General features: G+C 41.6%; 2 protein-coding genes across 3 annotated transcripts; one reads left to right on the top strand and one right to left on the bottom strand.

Moving 5' to 3' along the window:
• Window positions 1-5,231: 5,231 nt before the first annotated feature.
• On the bottom strand, window positions 5,232-13,181 carry LOC139417576 (protein ZNF365-like). Of its 2 annotated transcripts, XM_071166810.1 has the most exons (5): window positions 12,979-13,181; window positions 6,937-7,721; window positions 6,510-6,681; window positions 5,981-6,024; window positions 5,232-5,651 (listed from the first exon to the last, which is right to left on the bottom strand). In XM_071166810.1, exons 2-5 carry the CDS (start codon window positions 7,707-7,709, stop codon window positions 5,567-5,569), a joined length of 1,074 nt encoding a protein of 357 aa, XP_071022911.1. In that variant the 5' UTR covers window positions 7,710-7,721; window positions 12,979-13,181; the 3' UTR covers window positions 5,232-5,566. The 2 variants fall into 2 exon arrangements, with proteins under 2 accessions (XP_071022911.1, XP_071022908.1); XM_071166807.1 differs by lacking the exon at window positions 5,232-5,651 and having other exon boundaries at window positions 5,853-6,024.
• A 501-nt stretch (window positions 13,182-13,682) lies between these two features.
• On the top strand, window positions 13,683-20,122 carry LOC139417567 (rhotekin 2). The gene is made up of 12 exons (XM_071166806.1): window positions 13,683-13,817; window positions 16,192-16,385; window positions 16,484-16,542; window positions 16,717-16,770; window positions 16,974-17,091; window positions 17,421-17,621; window positions 17,835-17,929; window positions 18,052-18,158; window positions 18,360-18,491; window positions 18,598-18,763; window positions 18,881-18,988; window positions 19,322-20,122. Exons 1-12 carry the CDS (start codon window positions 13,683-13,685, stop codon window positions 19,888-19,890), a joined length of 1,938 nt encoding a protein of 645 aa, XP_071022907.1. The 3' UTR covers window positions 19,891-20,122.
• The last annotated feature ends 422 nt before the right edge of the window (window positions 20,123-20,544 follow it).

Below are 20,544 nucleotides of genomic sequence, written 5' to 3'. Positions count from 1 at the left end.
CTACAGAACATATGGTTGTTCTCCCTATGTACACAGGAAACCAATCATTTTCACATCTGAAAACAACAGTTTGAGGAATTTGTTCTTTAATCTTCATGTCACACATCAAACCATCAAGTTTAAACAAAAGTAGTATAATTGTTCACAGTATTGGATTTTGCAGTGTTAAACTACAGTGTTTCAAGTGAAGGCACAAAACAAAATAATATTCTTGCAAATAAACCCACCTACCTACAAACATAAACCAGGGAGACTAGACTTGAAATATAACAGTAGCACATAATTAAACTAACTTTATCTCTTGTCATATTCAATACCTGAATCCTCCTCTCTCTTTCTGATTGTCTAGTGCTAGCAACAATCTCCTTAAGAGACCCATAAGCCCCAAAGTGTTCTTTACTCAATTGGGCAACTCTGTTGACATTAAAATACATCTCGTTCTGCTACAAAAGATAAACATAAATATATAAAGATAAAATATAAGGAGCATGCTCTCACAATAGACAATAGCTATGCGCCTAATGCAAATTACTATCAAAAAAGAACGTCTGCTAAATGATGGAAATGTAGCCAAATTGTATCTATGATCCTATGCTATCCATTCATGTTTTTGTTATCTTTATATCTGAGAATTAACCATTGATATCAGGCCACACCCGGCCATGATTATAGACACCTGTGTGTCCTTTGACACGATATAAACTAGTCACCCCGCAGTGTTTGTCATTGTACCCTGATGAAGACAGCTTGTCTGTCCAAACGTTGGTTATTAGGTTATTATTGCATCCGAGTTCCTAGAGTGTCCTTTAATTTTCAAGTGTTCTACTCTGCTAGCCAGCATCTACCCTAAATAGGTGTGCGTTTCTTTCGCCTCTAAATGACGTAAATGTAACTATTAAGCGATGTCAATTCAGGAGTTCCATTTTGAAAATAAAACTTTTTTTCAGAATTTAGACTTCAACCGTGGTCTATACAGCAGCACCATGTAAATAACAGTAACTATAAAAATATTGGCTATATTCATGCATTTGCTACATTGCCTTCATTTCCCCATAAAACTACATTTCCCTTTGAGACATCCAGTAGCTGTATACAAAATATCAACACCATTAACAAAACATACAGTTACAACAAATACCAAAGAGACGTTTTATTTGGATTTCTTTCTAATATATTCTCATGGCTTGATGGAGTACAATGACTTGTAAACATAGATACTACATCACAGCCAATTAGGATGCATGATTTCATAAAACAGGATTTCATTCAAATGTACCTTAACATTTTACTTGACACCCAGTGTCATAACACAATCATAACCATGTCATAACACGATCATAACCATGTCATAACACGATCATAACCATGTCATAACACGATCATAACCATGTCATAGCACGATCATAACCATGTCATAACATGATCATAACCATGTCATAACATTGTCATAACACTGTCATGACATATTTAGACCTGTTGTAACATACAGTGCATTCGGAAAGTATTCAGACCCCTCGACTTTTCCCCAAAAAGTTTACGTTACAGCCTTATTCTAAAATTGATTAAATGTTTTCCTCATCTATCAACACACAATACCCCAGAATAAGGCTGTAACGTAACAACATGTGGAAAAAGTCAAGGGGTCTGAATAGTTTCTGAATACGCTGTATATTGCGTTATTTTATAGCTAGTTATGACACCTACATAAGTGCCAAAACCCACCACATAAGGCAAAACATTCCATTACACCCTAGCATACATGTCAACAGTATATATGTGTGTGTGTTTTTTAATTGACCATATAAAAATTATAATTGTAATTGCGCACACATTGATGTCAGACATGCACCTACAACAATGCTCTGTTGATGATGACTGGGATGGATGCAGGAACTGATTTCAGGAGCAGGACAAGACACCCACGTTTTGACTGATGACTGATATAAGGTCATGTACATGATTGGCCTATCTGGCTTATAGGAGTCTGATGGTCATAAAGTGTGTTTTCTTAGTCCAAGTAAAGTGACACAGGATGCAAATAATGCTTCATGAAATTGTCAAAGTGTATTTGATGAAAAAACATGACTGTAAAGAATTTATAACAACAAAGGATTTACGAAACAAACTTTCAAACTAAAGGAAGCTTCTTGGCAGGTTAAAACTAATTTGAATAACGCTATATGTCACAACAGGTGTAAATATATGGGCCATGACAGTGTTATGACCACATTATGACAAGTTATGTCAGCTGTTATGACATTATGACTGTGTTATGACACTGGGTGTCAAGTAAAGTGATACCAAATTTATATTTTGCTTCATTCATCTAGTTTCCATTGATTTTTTACAAGAGAAAGGATGACCCTTCACACCTCAATTTAAATGTTTAAAAAATAAAATACTACTTTGTATCAGCTGTTTTGTGCCCTTGGAGGCCATAGTATGCTGGTTTTTAACAATTCCACCACCTAGTAAAAACATTTTTTTATTTTTTTATTTCTTAGATTGACACTAATCAACAGTATGACATACTGTAATACTAATTAAAATAAAAACAATAAGGATACCTAGAAATACCTATCCATCAAGTTACTATAGTACTTCAAAAGTTGCAACTAGGACAGTAGTAGCCTCTAGGACAGAGACTTCATTGACCGCTGACTTGTAGTCAACGCCATAGAACCCTCCAAGCTCATCACTAAGCTCAGGTCCCTGGGACTGAACACCTCCCTCTGCAAATGGATTGACTTCCTGACGGGCCGCCCCCAGGTGGTGAGGGTAGGCAACAACACATCTGCCATGCTGACCCTCAATACAGTGGCCACTCAGGGGTGCATGTTTAGTCCCCTCCTGTACTCCCTGTTCACCCACGACAATGTGTCCGCGCCCAACTCCAATATTACGTTTGCTGATGACACGAAAGTGGTTGACCTGATCACCGACAACGATGAGACAACCTAGCGGGCCAAGAGCTTCAAGTTCCTCGGTGTCCACATCACTAAGGAATTATCATGGTCCATACACACCAACACAGTTGTGAAGAAGGCAAGACAACGCCTCTTCCCCCTCAGGAGGCTGAATAGATTCGGCAAGGGCCCTCAGACCCTCAAAAAGTTCTACAGCTGCACCATTGAGAGCATCTTGACTGGCTGCATCACCACTTGGTATGGCAACTGCTTGGCATCTGACCACAAAGCGATACAGAGGGTAGTGCGTACATCCCAGTACATCACTGGGGCCGAGCTCCCTGCCATCTAGGATCTCTATACCAGGACATGTCAGAGGAAGGCCCTAAAATGTGTCATAGCCTCCAGCCACCCAAGTCAGATTGTTTTCTCTGCTAACACACGGCAGGTCTGGAACCAACAGGACCCTGAACAACTTCTAACCCAAACCATAAGACAGCTAAATAGTTAGTTAAATAGTTAGTCCGGGTAGTTATTGATTATCTGCATTGATCCTATTTGCGCTCATCACATACATACACATTCTACCGTTTATCATCTATCCTGTTGCGTAGACACTTTATCCATACCTATATGTACATATCTACATAAATTACAGTGCCGTGCGAAAGTATTCGGCCCCCTTGAACTTTGCGACCTTTTGCCACATTTCAGGCTTCAAACATAAAGATATAAAACTGTATTTTTTTGTGAAGAATCAACAACAAGTGGGACACAATCATGAAGTGGAACGACATTTATTGGATATTTCAAACTTTTTTAACAAATCAAAAACTGAAAAATTGGGCGTGCAAAATTATTCAGCCCCCTTAAGTTAATACTTTGTAGCGCCACCTTTTGCTGCGATTACAGCTGTAAGTCGCTTGGGGTATGTCTCTATCAGTTTTGCACATCGAGAAACTGAAATTTTTTCCCATTCCTCCTTGCAAAACAGCTCGAGCTCAGTGAGGTTGGATGGAGAGCATTTGTGAACAGCAGTTTTCAGTTATTTCCACAGATTCTCAATTGGATTCAGGTCTGGACTTTGACTTGGCCATTCTAACACCTGGATATGTTTATTTTTGAACCATTCCATTGTAGATTTTGCTTTATGTTTTGGATCATTGTCTTGTTGGAAGACAAATCTCCGTCCCAGTCTCAGGTCTTTTGCAGACTCCATCAGGTTTTCTTCCAGAATGGTCCTGTATTTGGCTCCATCCATCTTCCCATCAATTGTAACCATCTTCCCTGTCCCTGCTGAAGAAAAGCAGGCCCAAACCATGATGCTGCCATCACCATGTTTGACAGTGGGGATGGTGTGTTCAGCTGTGTTGCTTTTACGCCAAACATAACGTTTTGCATTGTTGCCAAAAAGTTCAATTTTGGTTTCATCTGACCAGAGCACCTTCTTCCACATGTTTGGTGTGTCTCCCAGGTGGCTTGTGGCAAACTTTAAACGACACTTTTTATGGATATCTTTAAGAAATGGCTTTCTTCTTGCCACTCTTCCATAAAGGCCAGATTTGTGCAATATACGACTGATTGTTGTCCTATGGACAGAGTCTCCCACCTCAGCTGTAGATCTCTGCAGTTCATCCAGAGTGATCATGGGCCTCTTGGCTGCATCTCTGATCAGTCTTCTCCTTGTATGAGCTGAAAGTTTAGAGGGACGGCCAGGTCTTGGTAGATTTGCAGTGGTCTGATACTCCTTCCATTTCAATATTATCGCTTGCACAGTGCTCCTTGGGATGTTTAAAGCTTGGGAAATCTTTTTGTATCCAAATCCGGCTTTAAACTTCTTCACAACAGTATCTCGGACCTGCCTGGTGTGTTCCTTGTTCTTCATGATGCTCTCTGCGCTTTTAACGGACCTCTGAGACGATCACAGTGCAGGTGCATTTATACGGAGACTTGCTTACACACAGGTGGATTGTATTTATCATCATTAGTCATTTAGGTCAACATTGGATCATTCAGAGATCCTCACTGAACTTCTGGAGAGAGTTTGCTGCACTGAAAGTAAAGGGGCTGAATAATTTTGCACGCCCAATTTTTCAGTTTTTGATTTGTTAAAAAAGTTTGAAATATCCAATAAATGTCGTTCCACTTCATGATTGTGTCCCACTTGTTGTTTATTCTTCACAAAAAAATACAGTTTTATATCTTTATGTTTGAAGCCTGAAATGTGGCAAAAGGTCGCAAAGTTCAAGGGGGGCGAATACTTTCGCAAGGCACTGTACATTGTACCCCTGCACATAGACCCAGTACTGGTACCCTGTGTATATAGCCAAGTTATTGTTACTCAGTGTATTTATTAATTTGTCTATTTTTTCCCCCTCTGCATTTTTGGGAAGGGTCCATAAGTAAGCAATGCACTGTTAGCCTACACCTGTTGTTTACGAAGCATGTGACAAAATAAGATTTGAAAATGGAGCAAAAACCAGCGTACACATGGCCATAAAGACTTTGATACAACCCTGCTCAGTATTAGCTATACATTGAGTAAATACATATCATATATACATTCATTTCTCTACCCTGGTCAGGTTACCTTGTCCTCAAATCCAACTGATCTGCTGCCCTGGGTCCAGACTTCATCTCTGTGATCAGGTCTGAAGTAGCTAGTGACCCACTTTCCGCCCTAATAGGGAGGGGTGCGTTCTACCTTCCTGGGGACAGGACTGTGACAGCTGACAACCCGCTGACCTAGAATCAGAGGACAGCTCAACAAACGCCAGACACGAAACCAATGCTTCAACAAACAGCAGGCAAAGATGACAGACTCAGGATTAGTGGAGAAGATAAAACGTCTCACGTGTAGAATCATTACTAATGAATGAGGCTGACAAAATCTCATTGGCGACAAGGAATCCCTATGCATAATTGATATGTAACCATGTACTAACCTTTGAAACTGGAAATGTAGGATTATAATCAAAGTGAGACACTAAGCCATGGCCAAAAACACATGGGCCTGGTATGGAAAGTGTAGATCATGTATATCAACAGTAAAAATATCTAGTTCACAAACTTGCCTGCTTTTGGGGATTCTATGAGGTCTGTTTTCAGCTGTCTGGTACTGCAAGGGAGATGAAAAGGATGTCAGGTATTTCTACTGTTGACACCCAAGCTCAAAAGCTGATATTATCCCGTTCTGAAATGTTTTGTAAATTATCATCTTTCCCTTTTTTTATTATTTTTTTTAGATCAGTAGGGAGGGAGGAAGAAAACACATTTGAATAGGCTGTATGTATATTCTGTTTATTGTGACATCACCATTTCAAATTCCTGTATAGGCAAATGTATTTGGAAAATAAAGGTGATTCTGATTCTTCTCAATTCCCAAACGGAATCTGGGATGCCAATTAGGATCAACAGATCTCACAAGGGTTCAAATGTGTAACAATTATGATATCTTCTACTCTCTCCCTGACAGTCTTTTCATGGCCATTCATGACAAGTGTAAAACCAAAAATGTAATAACAGCTACCACAGAAAAGATATCTGCCATTGTAAACATATCGCCATCAGTAGTAAAGAAAAAGGCGTGATATTGTACAGTACCATGTAATCTGTGTAGTTCGGTGGACTGGGGGAGCTCTGATAGTACTCCAGTAGCCTCTCAGCCAGGGCGATGCGTTTGAGCAGGTTCTCAATGAAACATTGGATCCGAACTTTACCACATATCTCATGCTGGGTGGCAGCCTCAAGGAAATTCTGAATGGTGATGACTTCTCTAAATAAAAAAAAACAGATACAAATTGAAAACATGAAGGGAGCAATGAGGAGAGTAGCGAGTAACATACTAACGAATGTTGCTACTGCAATGATTACAGTCTTACTCCACTTGAAACAGCATCAATATAAGGAGTTGCCAGATTAGTGTTTTGGTAACTGTTGTTCGCCATTTGACCTCATGGTTAAGATTGTGACTAAAAATACAGTAAGGAAAGGTTTAGGTTAAGATTGAGTTACTGGCTCAGACACTCACTGTTCTCGCCTCTCCAGCTCGTACTTTGACTTCTTCAGCTGCTCCTTCAGCGTGGCAATCACCATCATGGCCACGTCCGCCTGTCGGCTCAGCGCCCGCTCCTTCTCCTGTACCTCCTGCCTCTCCTGCGCCAGGTGCTGGGAGAGGGCACACTCACACAGCAGCTCTGTGTCCGTCTTGGCAAGCTCCGTGGTGACCCTGTGCAGCCTCCTCTGCATGGTGCTGTCCACCACCCGTAGGACCTTGGCCAGCCTGCGCCGGAGTGACATCTCCTCGGTACAGACATTCCGCTCTGGAAACACTACCTCAAGCTTGCTGCCTGGGTCTGGAGGTTCGTCAAATGGAAAGGGGGAAGGGATATGATCTGTCCCAGGGCTGGACTTGTGGATTTTGAGACCATCTTTACTGGCCTCTTCCTCCTCCTCCTCTTCATTCTCAGTCTTTATCTCCTCAGCTGCCTGCGTCCCCACAGGGTGCATACGACACCTCTCTATGCAGATAGTGACCTCTCGTGTGTCACTCAGGGATCGTCCGTGCAGGGCTCTCTCTGGGTGGGAATGCACCCTGCGGGTCGGAAGGCTCAGCTCGTGCATGGTGTGGTAGTAACTGTGGCTGTATTCCAGGTGGGCTCTCAAGGAGGCCAGACTACGGAACCTCTTATGCTCCCCACACCGAGGGCACCTGAATGGGAGCTGGGGGTCAGCAGATGCACCACGAGCCTGTCCATTCTCAGTGAAGAGAGAGGTCCTCCTGGCACATACCTTCTGCTGCATTTCACCTACGACCTGGAAGCCAAACACATAATGGCTGATATGACTTTGATATAAGTAATCCAAATACAGCAGACTTATGATAAGGCGAACACCTCATGCTTACAGCACTCAGCTATATTAAGGATTAATACTCATATTATAGTAGGTTATGCTATCAAATCAATCCTACATTTGTTTGAATCAAAACCATTGACTATGTTTGTCCCTATAAAAATGCTCTTCAATCAATGTCACCTAACAGACAAATACCTTCGTAAAATAAAAAGGCCTGCAGATCCCCATCAACAACCAGCCAACAATAGATGACAGTGACAGTAATATGGGTTGCTGTTACCTGGTCTGAGCATTTCATGTTATTCTGTATGTAAATCCGAGACACTACATTTAGTATATGTTCCGATTTGTATGTATTAATTTGTGGATGTCCATAAATTATATGTTACAAATTACAATTCGTATTATGTTACGAATTTGCAAAACGTATGGTATGTTACAAATTCTAGCTAGGTGACTAGTTGGCTAACGTTAGCTAGCTGGCTAACTTTACCTAGTCTAGGAGTTCGAAATCGGGGTTAAGTTTAGGAGTTAGGTTAAAAGGTTAAGGGAAGGGTTACGGTTAGGAAAAGGGTTAGCTAACATGCTAAGTAATTGCAAAGTAGATAAAAAGTAGTAAGTAGTTGAAAAGTTTAAATGTTAAAGTTGTCCTTGATGAGAGTTGAACTCGCAACCATTGGGTTGCTAGACGTAGCTAAATATACACCCACAAATCGACCCTACTTTTGTTTTTGTCTTACTCACCGGGAACATGCCCGATGTTCTCCGCTGGTGCCAATAAAATAATTTAACAAACAGTAGCCTAAGTTAAGAATTTTCTGAATAGAAAGAGTGTCAGAATCAGTCTCAACGTCAACAGTGAAGAGGCGACTCCGGGATGCTGGCCTTCTAGGCAGGGTGCAAAGAAAAAGCCATATCTCAGACTGGCCAATAAAAATAAAAGATTAAGATGGGCAAAAGAACACAGACACTGGACAGAGGAACTCTGCCTAGAAGGCCAGCATCCCGGAGTCGCCTCTTCACTGTTGACGTTGAAGACTGGCGTTTTGCGGGTACTATTTAATGAAGCTGCCAGTTGAGGACTTGTGAGGTGTCTGTTTCTCAAACTAGACACACTAATGTACTTGTCCTCTTGCTCAGTTGTCCACCGGGGCCCTCCCACTCTTTCTATTCAGCTTAGAGACAGTTTGCACTGTTCTATGAAGGGAGTAGTACACAGCGTTGTACAAGATCTTCAGTTTCTTGGCAATGTCTCACATGGAATAGCCTTCATTACTCAGAACAAGAGTAGACTGACGAGTTTCAGAAGAAAGCACGTCGTTTCTGGCCATTTTGAGCCTGTAATCAAACCCACAAATGCTGATGCTCCAGATTCTCAACTAGTCTAGAGAAGGCCAGTTTTATTGCTTCTTTAATCAGAATAACAGTTTCAACTGTGCTAACATAACTGCAAAAGGGTTTTCTAATGATCAATTAGTCTCTTAAAAATGATAAACTTGGATTTGCTAACACAATATGTCATTGGAACACAGGAGTGATGGTTGCTGATAATGGGCAACTGTACGCCTATGTAGATATTCCATAAAACATTTTTAAAATCTGCTGTTTCCAGCTACAATAGTCATTTACAACATTAACAATGTCTACACTGTATTTCTGATCAATTTGATGTTAATTTAATGGACCAATTTTTTTGCTTTTCTTTCAAAAACAAGGACATTTCTAAAGTGACCTCAAACTTTTGAACGGTACTGTAAGTATTCAGACCCTTTCCTATGAGACTTGAAATTGAGATCAGCTGCATCCTGTTTCCAAGGTTCATCATCCTTGAGATGTTCCTACAACTTGATTGGAGTCCACCTGTGGTAAATTCAATTGATTGGACATGATTTGGAAAGGCACAAATCTGTCTATATAAAAGGTCTAACAGTTGACAGGGCATGTCAGAGCAAAAACCAAGCCATGAGGTTGAAGGAATTGTCCATAGAGCTCAGAGACAGGACTGTGTCGAGGCACAGATCTGGGGAAGGGTGACAAAACTTTCTCCAGCATTGAAGGTAGCGAAGAACACAGTGGCTTCCATCAGTCTTAAATGGACGGAGTTTGAAACCACCAATGCTGGCCGCCCAGACAAACTGAACAATTGGGGGAGAAGGGCCTTGGTCAGGGAGGTGACCAAGAACCTGGCCATCACTGAGAGAGCTCCAGAGTTCCTCTGTGGAGATGGGAGAACCCTCCAGAAGGACAACTATCTGCAGCACTCCACCAATCAGACATTTATGGTAGAGTGGCCAGACAGAAGCCACTCCCTCAGTAAAAAGGCACATGACAGCCAAAGGCACCTAAAGGACACTCAGACCATGAGAAACAAGATTATCTGGTCTGATTAAACCAAGATTGAACTCTTTGGCCTGAATGCCAAGCGTCACGTCTGGAGGAAACCTGGCACCATCCCTACGGTGAAGCGTGGTGGTAGCATCATGCTGTGGGGAGATTTTTTAGTGGAAGGGATTGGGAGACTAGTCAGGATTGAGGGAAGATGAACGGAGCAAAGTATAGCGATCCTTGATGAAAACCTGCTCCAGAGCGCTCAGGACCTCAGACTGGGGTGAAGGTTCACCTTCCAACAGGACAACGACCCTAAGCATACAGCCAAGACAACGCAGGAGTGGCTTCGGGAAAAGTCTATGAATGTCTTTGAGTGGCCCAGCCAGAGCCCGGACTTGAACCCAATATAATGTCTCTGGTGTGATCTGAAAATAGCTGTGCAGCGACGCTCCCCATCCAACCTGACTGAGCTGGAGAGGATTTGCAGAGAAGAATGGGAGAAACTCCCCAGATACAGGTGTGCCAATCTTGTAAAGTCATACCCAAGAAGACTCAAGGCTTTAGTTGCTGCCAAAGGTGCTTCAACAAAATACTGAGTAAAGGGTCTGTATACTTATGTAAATGTAATATTTCCATTAAAAAAAATTGTAAAACCTGTTTTTGCTTTGTCATTATGGGGTATTGTGGTTAGGGAAAAAAATAATAATTGAACCAATGTTAGAATAAGGCTGTAACAAAATTTGGAAAGTGAAGGTATGAATACTTTCCGAATGCACTTTAATTTTATTATTTTCTACATTGCAGAATAATAGTGAAGACAAACCATGAAGTAACACATATGGAATAATGTAACCAAAAAGGTGTTAAATAAATCAAAATATATTTGAGATTCTTCAAAGTAGCCTCCCTTTGCCTTGACAGCTTTGCATACTCTTGACATTCTCTCAACCAGTTTCATGAGGTTGTCACCTGAAATGCATTTAAATTAACAGGTGTGCCTTGTTACGTTAATTTGTGTAATTTCTTTCCTTCTTTATGCGTTTGAGAGCCATATTTGGTTAAAGACGAAGTATATACTATGGCAAGAACAGCTTAAATAAGCAAAGAGAAATGACAGCCCATCATTACTTTAAGCAATGAAGGTCAGTCAATACGGAACATTAAGAACTTTGAACGTTTCTTCAAGTGCAGTCTCATCAAGCGCTATGACGAAACTGGCTCTCATGAGGATAAGTGCCGAGGATAAGTTCATTAGAGTTAGCAGCATCAGAAATTGCAGCCCAAATAAATGCTTCAGAGTTCAAGTAACAGACACATCAACTGTTCTAGGACTGTGTGAATCAGGCCTTCATGGTCAAATTGTTGCAAAGAAACCACTACTAAAGGACACCAATAAGAAGAGACTTGCCTGGCCCAAGAAACACGAGCAATGGACATTAGACCGGTGGAAATCTGTCCTTTGGTTTCTTATTTTAGATTTTGGGTTCCAAATGTGAGACGCAGACTTCATGGTTCCCACCATGAAGCTCGGAGGAGGGGCTGTGATGGTACTTTGCTGGTGTGATTTGATTAGAATTCAAGGCACAGCAGGTCTACCACAGCATCTGGTTTGCTATAATTATTATAACTTTTTTACCCCCTTTTTCTCCCTAATTTTGTGGTATCCAATTACTGGTAGTTACTGCCTTGTTGCTACAACTCCCGCACGGACTTGGGAGAGGCGAAAGTCGAAAGCCATGCGTCCTCCGAAACACAACCCAACCAAGCCGCACTGCTTCTTAACACAGCGCGCCTCATGGGCCTCCCAGTCGCGGTCGGCTGCGACAGAGTCTGGGCTCGAACCAAGAGTCTCTGGTGGCACAGCCAACACTGTGCCACTCGGGAGGCCCCTACTATTTGTTTTTCAACAGGACAATGACCCAAAACACACCTCCAGGCTGTGTAAGGGATATTTGACCAAGGAGAGTGAAGTGCTGATGAAGTGCTGCACCAGATGACCTAGCCTCCACAATCACCCAATCTCAACCCAATGGAGATGGTTTGTGAGGAGTTGGAGCGCAGTGTGAACTCCTTCAAGACTGTTGGAAAAACATTCCAGATGAAGCTGGCTGTGTGCAAAGCTGTCAAGGCAAAAGGGTGGCAACTTTGAAGAATCTCAAATATAAATTATATTTTGATTTGTTTAACCCTTTTTTGGTTACTACATGATTTCATGTGTTTCATAGTTTTGACATCCTCACTATTATTCTACAATGTAGAAAATAGTCAAAAATAAAGAAAAAACCTTGAATAAGTAGGTGTGTCCAACATTTTGACTGGTACTGTATGTGTATTTTAATGACATTCTGCGATTGTCATTAGGCCTACACTTGTAGCCTGAATTGGTGCATCCACTGTTGTCCAATGGGCACCTCGGTCTCGGCCGCTTATCTCCGCTTTGTAAGGTGTGCTCCCACTATTAATTTGCAGGGACATGTACCAGACCACCTTACTTTCACCCCTGGTCTTATGTTAATATACCAAACTTATCATACTAATTTGAATTACCTGGATGTACGTTTACTATGTTACGTCAAGTTTATGAGGTCAGGCTGGGTTGACAGCAAACTCAAGCACATGCAATTCAAGTATTTAGCTAAGCAATGATACATAACGACATTCAATATTAACTGTGTACAACAGATTATGTAACGGGTAATGTTTTATGTAGGCTAGTTATTAGCTAACGCTGCTAGCATTTATTCCTACCCCATACATGGCTCACTAGGACTAGCTAGCTAGCCAGGCGGCTGCTATCGATACATAGCGCCATATGGTGTTTAATAAATGTACAACATTATCTATTTCAAGCTGTGTATACATGTAATCTCGCGTGCATATAGTTTACCTGTATTTGAATAACAGTGTCATGCCAAAAAAAAAAAAAAAAAAGCTAGAATTCCCCCTGCACACAAATGTCCTGCGAACGCTTTGGAAAATGTTAGTCAGTGAGAGTAGTGAGCACAGCCTCCCCAACCTCCTTTATTAGTAGACGCGTCTGGGAAGCTGCGGAGGGAAAGAATACTAGCTAGTGACGATCAGCAACAAATTATCAATGGAATGTTGCTAGTAAATGTCGCGTTTAATGGCTACTGAAACAGAACAGCAGCGTTGCACTTGATGGCATATATGACGGCGCAAAATACTTTTTGTTGAATGGAATAAATAGTAATGTAACTGTACAAATTGCCAACTAAGTTAATAAATAACAAATGGTAAAGTATTAACTGTCAGGCCATTTAATTATTATTGTTGCTTGCATCCCATAATGTGTAGCTCAGACAATTCGGCGTGACCACTCTCTGAGACAGACGGGGTATACAATCAGACAATATCTTGGTAAAATGCATGAATCAATGTAATGTTTAACTTATTACTTGGAGATAAAACACATACAGATAATTTCAAACACACACCACTGCTGTGGTTATCAGACATCCTCGAATCGAATTTGAAATTCGAATTTGAAAATGGTAGAATCCAGTTTTGTTTAGCAGCGGAACGCGTCATCACTGAATTGATAGGAAAAGCACTGGGGGCTTGTCTGGACGAATGGCGAATATGGACTATCAGCGGGACGTTCAAAATTTCAGGAGAAATGCAAGTGCTCGGTCCTCGTGTTCCTCTCTCGCAATGGAGATAAAAAGAAAGAAGATAAGTGAGAGCACTGTATTCTTGCAATCAGAGGTAATGTGCCAGTTTGTTTGTTGTCAACCGATTAGCTAACTACTAGGCTAGCAAACTGAAGTTTTTCGGTAACTGATGCCTGTGTAACGAACGCGTCAGCTAGCTAACAACTAACGTATCCAGCTGAGTTTACGATTTATTCTACATAGCGTTACAGTAGTGTTATAATTTGCGCTCTAGCTAGCTAACGTAAATGCAGAAATATTAATGATTTGCTAACTGTTTCAACGCTTTCTTTTATGATCACTGATTTTGTAAAACACTAGCCTCAATTCAATCTATGTGATACGTTACTACATCCACTCTGGCCCTGTCCAGAAACAACCCAGCCTCGCTGTAGCCAAGTTATGTAAACGTCATCTCCACGATATGTTGAGTTTTACTTAGCTACATAGCCTCTGTCTAGGCACTTATACTGACACTTATGGAGATGTATATTTCCTTCTGATAGTGGCTATTTCTGAATAGAATTTAGCTAGCAGCAGTGGTGTAAAGTACTTAAGTAAAAATACTACTACTTAAGTCTTTTTTGTTGTTTATCTGTACTTTACTATTTTTATTTTTGAGAACTTTTACTTTTATTTCACTACATTCCTAAAGAAAATAATGTACTTTTTACTCCATATATTTCCCTGACAGGCAAAAGTATTCATTACATTTTGAATGCTTAGCAGGACAGGAAAATTGTCCAATTCACACACTTATCAAGAGAACATCCCTGGTCATTAATACTGCCTCTGATCTGGTGGATTCACTAAACACATCATTCATTTGTAAATGATGTCTGAATGTGCCCCTGTCCATCAGTAAATTAAAAAAGGAAATGGTGCTGTCTGGTTTGCTTAATGTAAGGAATTTGAAATTATTTATACTTTTGATACTTAAGTACATTTATCAATTACATTTACTTTTGATACTTAAGTATATTTAAAACCAAATACTTTTAGACTTTTACTTGATTCATTTTCTATTAACGTATCTGTACTTTTACTCACGTATGACAATTGGGTACTTTTTCCACCACTGGCTAGCAGATTGTATCGGGCTATGTAATGTGATACTCCATTAGCGGTTACAGGATAGGTACTGTTTGGCATAGCACATAGACAAGATGATTCTATTTCAAATCTCCTCTCATTGATTGAGACAGATGTACACTTTGTTTGATAACTTCACGGAACAAAACAAATATTTATTTTATAACTGAGCATTTTCTAAATGTAAAACGAACCACCTGCAACTGGATACGGACATTTTAGAATATGCACGTATTGGCCGAATGGGAACGAATATGGCATCGTTGCCAAGAAAAGGTTGGTCGAAAAATCTCTGCTATGCCAAATATCACCTGTCCTGTGACGGCTAATGGAGCGTCACATTAGCACGTTACAATATGCTAGCTGCGTAGATTGGACCCGTTTCTCTCCTACATAACGACTTTTCAGTGGTCACAAAGAACACTTCTGCTTTGCATGTTTATCGAAACGTTAATTTTGTTTGCTCTATTAACAAACGAATGTTCTTGCAGGCAAAATGCTTGAAAATGTCTACATCTGAATGACACTCATGAAATTAAAGAGGACATGAATTTGTTGTACATAAAACAGATTTCTAAGAAACTAACAGGTGACAAAATAGAGGAGAAAGAGATCCAGGCTAAATAATCAGAAAACTGTACTATTTGTAGCCTATACTTTCTTTAGCCTCTTACACCATCAGATGTCTGTGGTGTAAATAAATGATTTCGTTTTTTTAATAAAAGTCATCCCTATGTTAATTGTTTATTTGTTGGCTTTCCTCTTGTGTTCTAGCAAAGACCACCCAACATGTCATGCACATCAAACCCGGTCAATCTTTTGTCTGCCCAACCATACATTTGTGTCATGTTTTGAGTTTCTTTATTTCAGAGGGATTAAATTCTGTTTCAAATGAGTGTTTTCAAACATTAAAACAGATAGCCGCGCTGTTACGAACCGCGTGCACCTGGTCACCCAAATGAGTGTTTTAAAACATTAAAACCGATAGCCGCGCTGTTACGAACCGCGTGCACCTGGTCACCCAAATGAGTGGTTTAAAACATTAAAACGGATAGTCGCGCTGTTACGAACCGCGTGCACCTGGTCACCCAAATTAGTGTTTTCAACCCATTTAACATTCTTCACATTTTGTCTTTGCTCTATTGACTTGCCTTCCAGTATCCCTCCTTCATCAAGATCTGTGTCCTCACCCAGAACCCATCACTGTCTCCTGTCTGTGACATGTCACATCCTTTAGCTAGAGGACATCACCAAACTCCTTAGTTACCTGTCTCCTGTGAATCCACACTATTGTAATTCACTCTTTATATTACTATGGTGTTATCCCCCTCCTACAGGACTCTAACATGCAGGAGAAGATAGACTTTGAGATCCGCATGCGGGACGGGACCTACAAGCTCCTGGTGGCCAGCACCAATAGAGAGCAGATCCTGAATGCCTCCAAGAACCTCCTGACCTGCAACACTCGGATCAAGGCCTACATGACAGAAATGCACAAGGAGAACCATGATATGAGAGTCGCATCTCAGAGGTAAAGATAGGCCTCCTATTGTCTGGTTATGTGTGTTTGTTTGTGGAGTCATGCTCCATAAGTGAAGTTGAATTTCTAATGTGTTTTGTGTGCCATAGACTATCAGATCGAGTTTCAGATGATCGTGTGGCCTGCAGAGGAAAAGTGGCCTTGTCTGGTAAGATCCTTCTCTTTATTTGTCAGAAGGGAACAATGACTGTCCTGTATCATTTTTGATATTCATGAAGATCATTAGATATTTGAGCCGAGCCACTTGTCTTAGCACCGTTGTTGGAAAGTATACTGGGATTCTTCCATTTACTGACAGGTTTGTCTTTGTCCTCCACTGTAGGGCTGCGCATACCGTTGATGTGGAAAGACTCTGACCACTTTAATAACAAAGGGAGTGAGTAGATTGTCATTTATTGTTTTCAGTGAAGGAAAAGGAAGGCAACATAGGAGAAACCGATTCTCTGGAAATTCACTTCATTTCATTTAGACTGAACCTAATAACTAAAGCAATTCTCATATACAAGCCATGTCCTTGCCAATATTCAAAATATGTATTCTGAGTCTGGATGTAGTTATGGTTGTGAATCCTGGTTTTAGGCACGCGGCGGGTTGCCATCTTCTGCCTGATGAGAATTGGATCTGAAGTTTTTGACACTGAGATGGTGGTTGTGGACAGATCGATGACCGATGTTTGTTTTGAGGGTGTAACAGTTTTGTAAGTATTCACCACAAATACAAACTCGTATTGTTGAAATGGGATACCTTGGTTCTATGTCTGCAGGACCCTATCATCTTCTCTCCAGTTTCTTGTTAAAGATGCACTCCGGGATCCAAATTTGTAACATATTGGATTCGTAACATATCAAACGAATTACAAAGCTCGATGATATCATATCATACAAAATGGATGACGTAGTACACAAAAAACAGGGACCACTTTTGGCGTGTGAGCACCACTTTCAAAACTACTGGCTGAAATTATACAAAAGTTTGAGAATGCATCTTTAAGTGTTCTGAATCTGACATTTCCCTCCTGATTGACAGTAACGGTGTTGGGCCTGCCTTCGAGCTGAAAGTGGAGCTGTATAGCTGTGCCATAGAGGAGGAGACCATCCTGGTCAACACCCCAAAGAAACTGGCCAAGAAGTTACGCAGCTCTTTTGGCAGGGCATCTGGGAGGAAACTCTGCCCCCTGCTTGAAGCTGGAGACCCTGATGCTTTCCTGCAGTCCAACCCAATACCGCTGTACGTAAGATGTAGTTAAGACCCAGAGTTTTCCCTGGTCAGGTCTCATGGTCAGGAACAACGTTGGGTGCTGATTATATGTAATGGGTAGGCCCCAGTTTTACTGCACTGTAGTCAACCCTTTTGGTTAGGCAGTTGTTGCCTTTTGCCTAGTAAGTCATCTGGTTAGTCTTGTATGTTAAATCACTTTGGGTCTCTGTCTGTCCTTCCTAGGGGGGCAAGGTACAGCCTGCTGGCGTACACCTCTCTGGGCTTGGCCTGGGCCGATGGGGCCTTCCAGTCCCATTCTCTCATAGTCCTCCAGGATGGTAAGAGCAACACTTCATTGGACATTCTTATATACCGCATTGCGTTAAAGATACATTTCATTGCATGTTTTTGGCTTCAGAAATGGTCACAATATGCCTTGTTTGAACTCTTTTCTCTTTAGCTGAGTCGTCCTCCTGGCTGCCCCTCTATGGGAACCTCTGCTGTCGTCTAGTTGCCCAGCCCGTCTGTATGACCCAGGACATGATGAATGGCTATCTGATTCAGCAGGTGAGCTAACTGTTATCAACTCTCTGACTGCTCCCTGACAAACTATAGAGTACCATATCTGGCCCTGCCAGTCAAGCCCTGATAAGTAGAGCTAAAACCTTCTTTAGTCATATAACATACCATTCTATGGTGTAGAAAAGTAAACCAATGTCTTACCGTAGCTCACTACATAATACCCATAATAATTGTCTTCTATTCCAGCAAAGTGTGGAGGGGCTGTCCCGATACTGCAGCCTGTACTGTGTGCTCAGGGCTGGGAGGCTGTTCTGCTACTACACCCCTGAGGAGATTACTGCCAAGGTGGATCCCAGCCTCATCATACCCACCAACAAGGTAGACATTGCCATGGTAACCGACCAAAATCATTGTGATAGAACAGCACATAACTGTTAGTTTTCAGTTTTTCATCCCTGGGCTTTCCTGCTGTTTCTCTGTCCAGGACACTAGGATCCGTGTGGTGGATAAGGGCCCTCAGAAGAGGTCCAACAGTCTGACCATCACCAACCCAGTGGTGGGGGGGGCTCTGACCAACATCTTCACAACTGACAGCAGGGAGGAGCTGGAGGACTGGATGGAAGCATTCTGGCAGCACTTCTACGACCAGAGTGAGTGTTTGGAAGAGTTAGCAAAAACCTTAATCTCATGCTCTTTCTTTCACAGATTTAATCCAAATTGTATTTCTCCACCCAACACTCTGATCTGATTTATCTTCTCTCTCCCAGGTCAGTGGCAGCACTGCTGTAGTGAGTTGATGAAGATTGAGGTTACGTCACCAAAGAAACCCCCACTCTTCCTCACCAAACAGGCTGACTCTGTCTACAATGACCTGAGTAAGTCCAGTGCCCTAAACCTTTGACTACATATTGTCTTAGATTTTTCTGATATGCAGTTTTGGGTGAGAAAATACAACTTATTTATTTTTCAAATGAGCCCTGCAATACACACAGATTAAATATAAAATGCCATCAATCAAATAATAAAGAAATCAAATGAATACAATCCATCACATAATCAAATAATCAGTCAGATCATGTGAACTCTGAAGAGGTCACTAAGTTTCTGTAAAACTGCCTTACAGAAACCAGTGTTGGGACCTTCTTGCTGTCAGACACTATTTATATACTATATGATTAATTTAGTTCATTTTCCATCTTGTTCTAAAGGTATAAATTCTCCTGGAAAGTTTGAGAGTATCACCGACATCATCCACAGCAAAATTGAGGAAACAGGGGGCCACTTCCTCATTGGTGAGGAGGAGGCAAGGGAGCCTCCTAAATGGTCTGCGCTGTTTGACGGGTCCATCCCCATGGTGGTGCAGAAGAGTGTTTTATCTCCGGGCAAAGAGAGTCCCTGTCCCAGCCCAACTCCCAGCTCTGTCTCCAACGACAACAAGAAAAGGCGTGCCCCGCCCCCACCTGCTGACAAGCAACCTTTCAGCCTCCCACCGGCCAGACCCCCTCCTCCGTATCAGGAAAAGGAGAACGTTGGGGCGCGAACCAAGACGGGACGACCTTCGCTGGACGCCAAGTTCTCTGCCATCATCCAGCAGCTGCAGAGGAACCCTGGTGGCCTGTCCAGAAAGAACGCCCCCCTGGGCCAGATAGAGCCTCCCCAGCAGGACTTGGAGTACCCCCAGACTCCTGATGTCCCCCCCAGGCCTGCCCCCGTCCCTGCTCCACGCAACAAACTGAGGAAGTCCTTTAGGGAGAAGATGAACCCTAAAGCCTGGTGACTGACTGAACCTCACCTGGAACTAAAGCCTGGTGACTGACTGAACCTCACCTGGGATTAAAGCCTGAAGCCAGGGTCACCAGTGGCCCAAATATGCCTTTTAACTTTTACTAATAGGACCTATTTGGGTGTTTTTAGGGACATTTCTTAATGACTAAGCAACCTTCCTTTAATGAAAATGTCTTATTCCAATGTGTGTCCAATAACTCACTGTAGGAATATTATCATGTATAGACTGCAAATACACTTCTGAATGTGGTACCTTTGGGATAAATAATGTTCTCTTGGTTATTTTGGCATGGTGTACCTAACCACTATGATAATAGTCCTTAATGCATTGGCCTTTCTAACCAGAATATATCACTGAATCGATATATATTGAACACTTATCAGCGACACAGCGAATAGTGGATCTAATGTAAGCATTGCATGAAATATCTTATAGGCCAGTAGAGCAGAAAATAATTTCAGTTTTGCACTGCACTCGATATAAGCAGTGGCCTGAAGATTGAAATGGAACAATTCACTTTCTAGCGGACCAAACTAATGCACAGTACACTGTGGCCTGAGCCAGTTATCACTTTGTTTTCTATTCTTTTTAAAAACGTTTTTTAATAAGTAGAGCAGCAATGCGTTTTAAGGAACTGTTTTGGAA

Source organism: Oncorhynchus clarkii, chromosome 1 (genome assembly GCF_045791955.1).
Source record: "Oncorhynchus clarkii lewisi isolate Uvic-CL-2024 chromosome 1, UVic_Ocla_1.0, whole genome shotgun sequence".
Taxonomy (NCBI): domain Eukaryota; kingdom Metazoa; phylum Chordata; class Actinopteri; order Salmoniformes; family Salmonidae; genus Oncorhynchus; species Oncorhynchus clarkii.
This window is presented reverse-complemented; position numbering and strand designations above follow the sequence as displayed.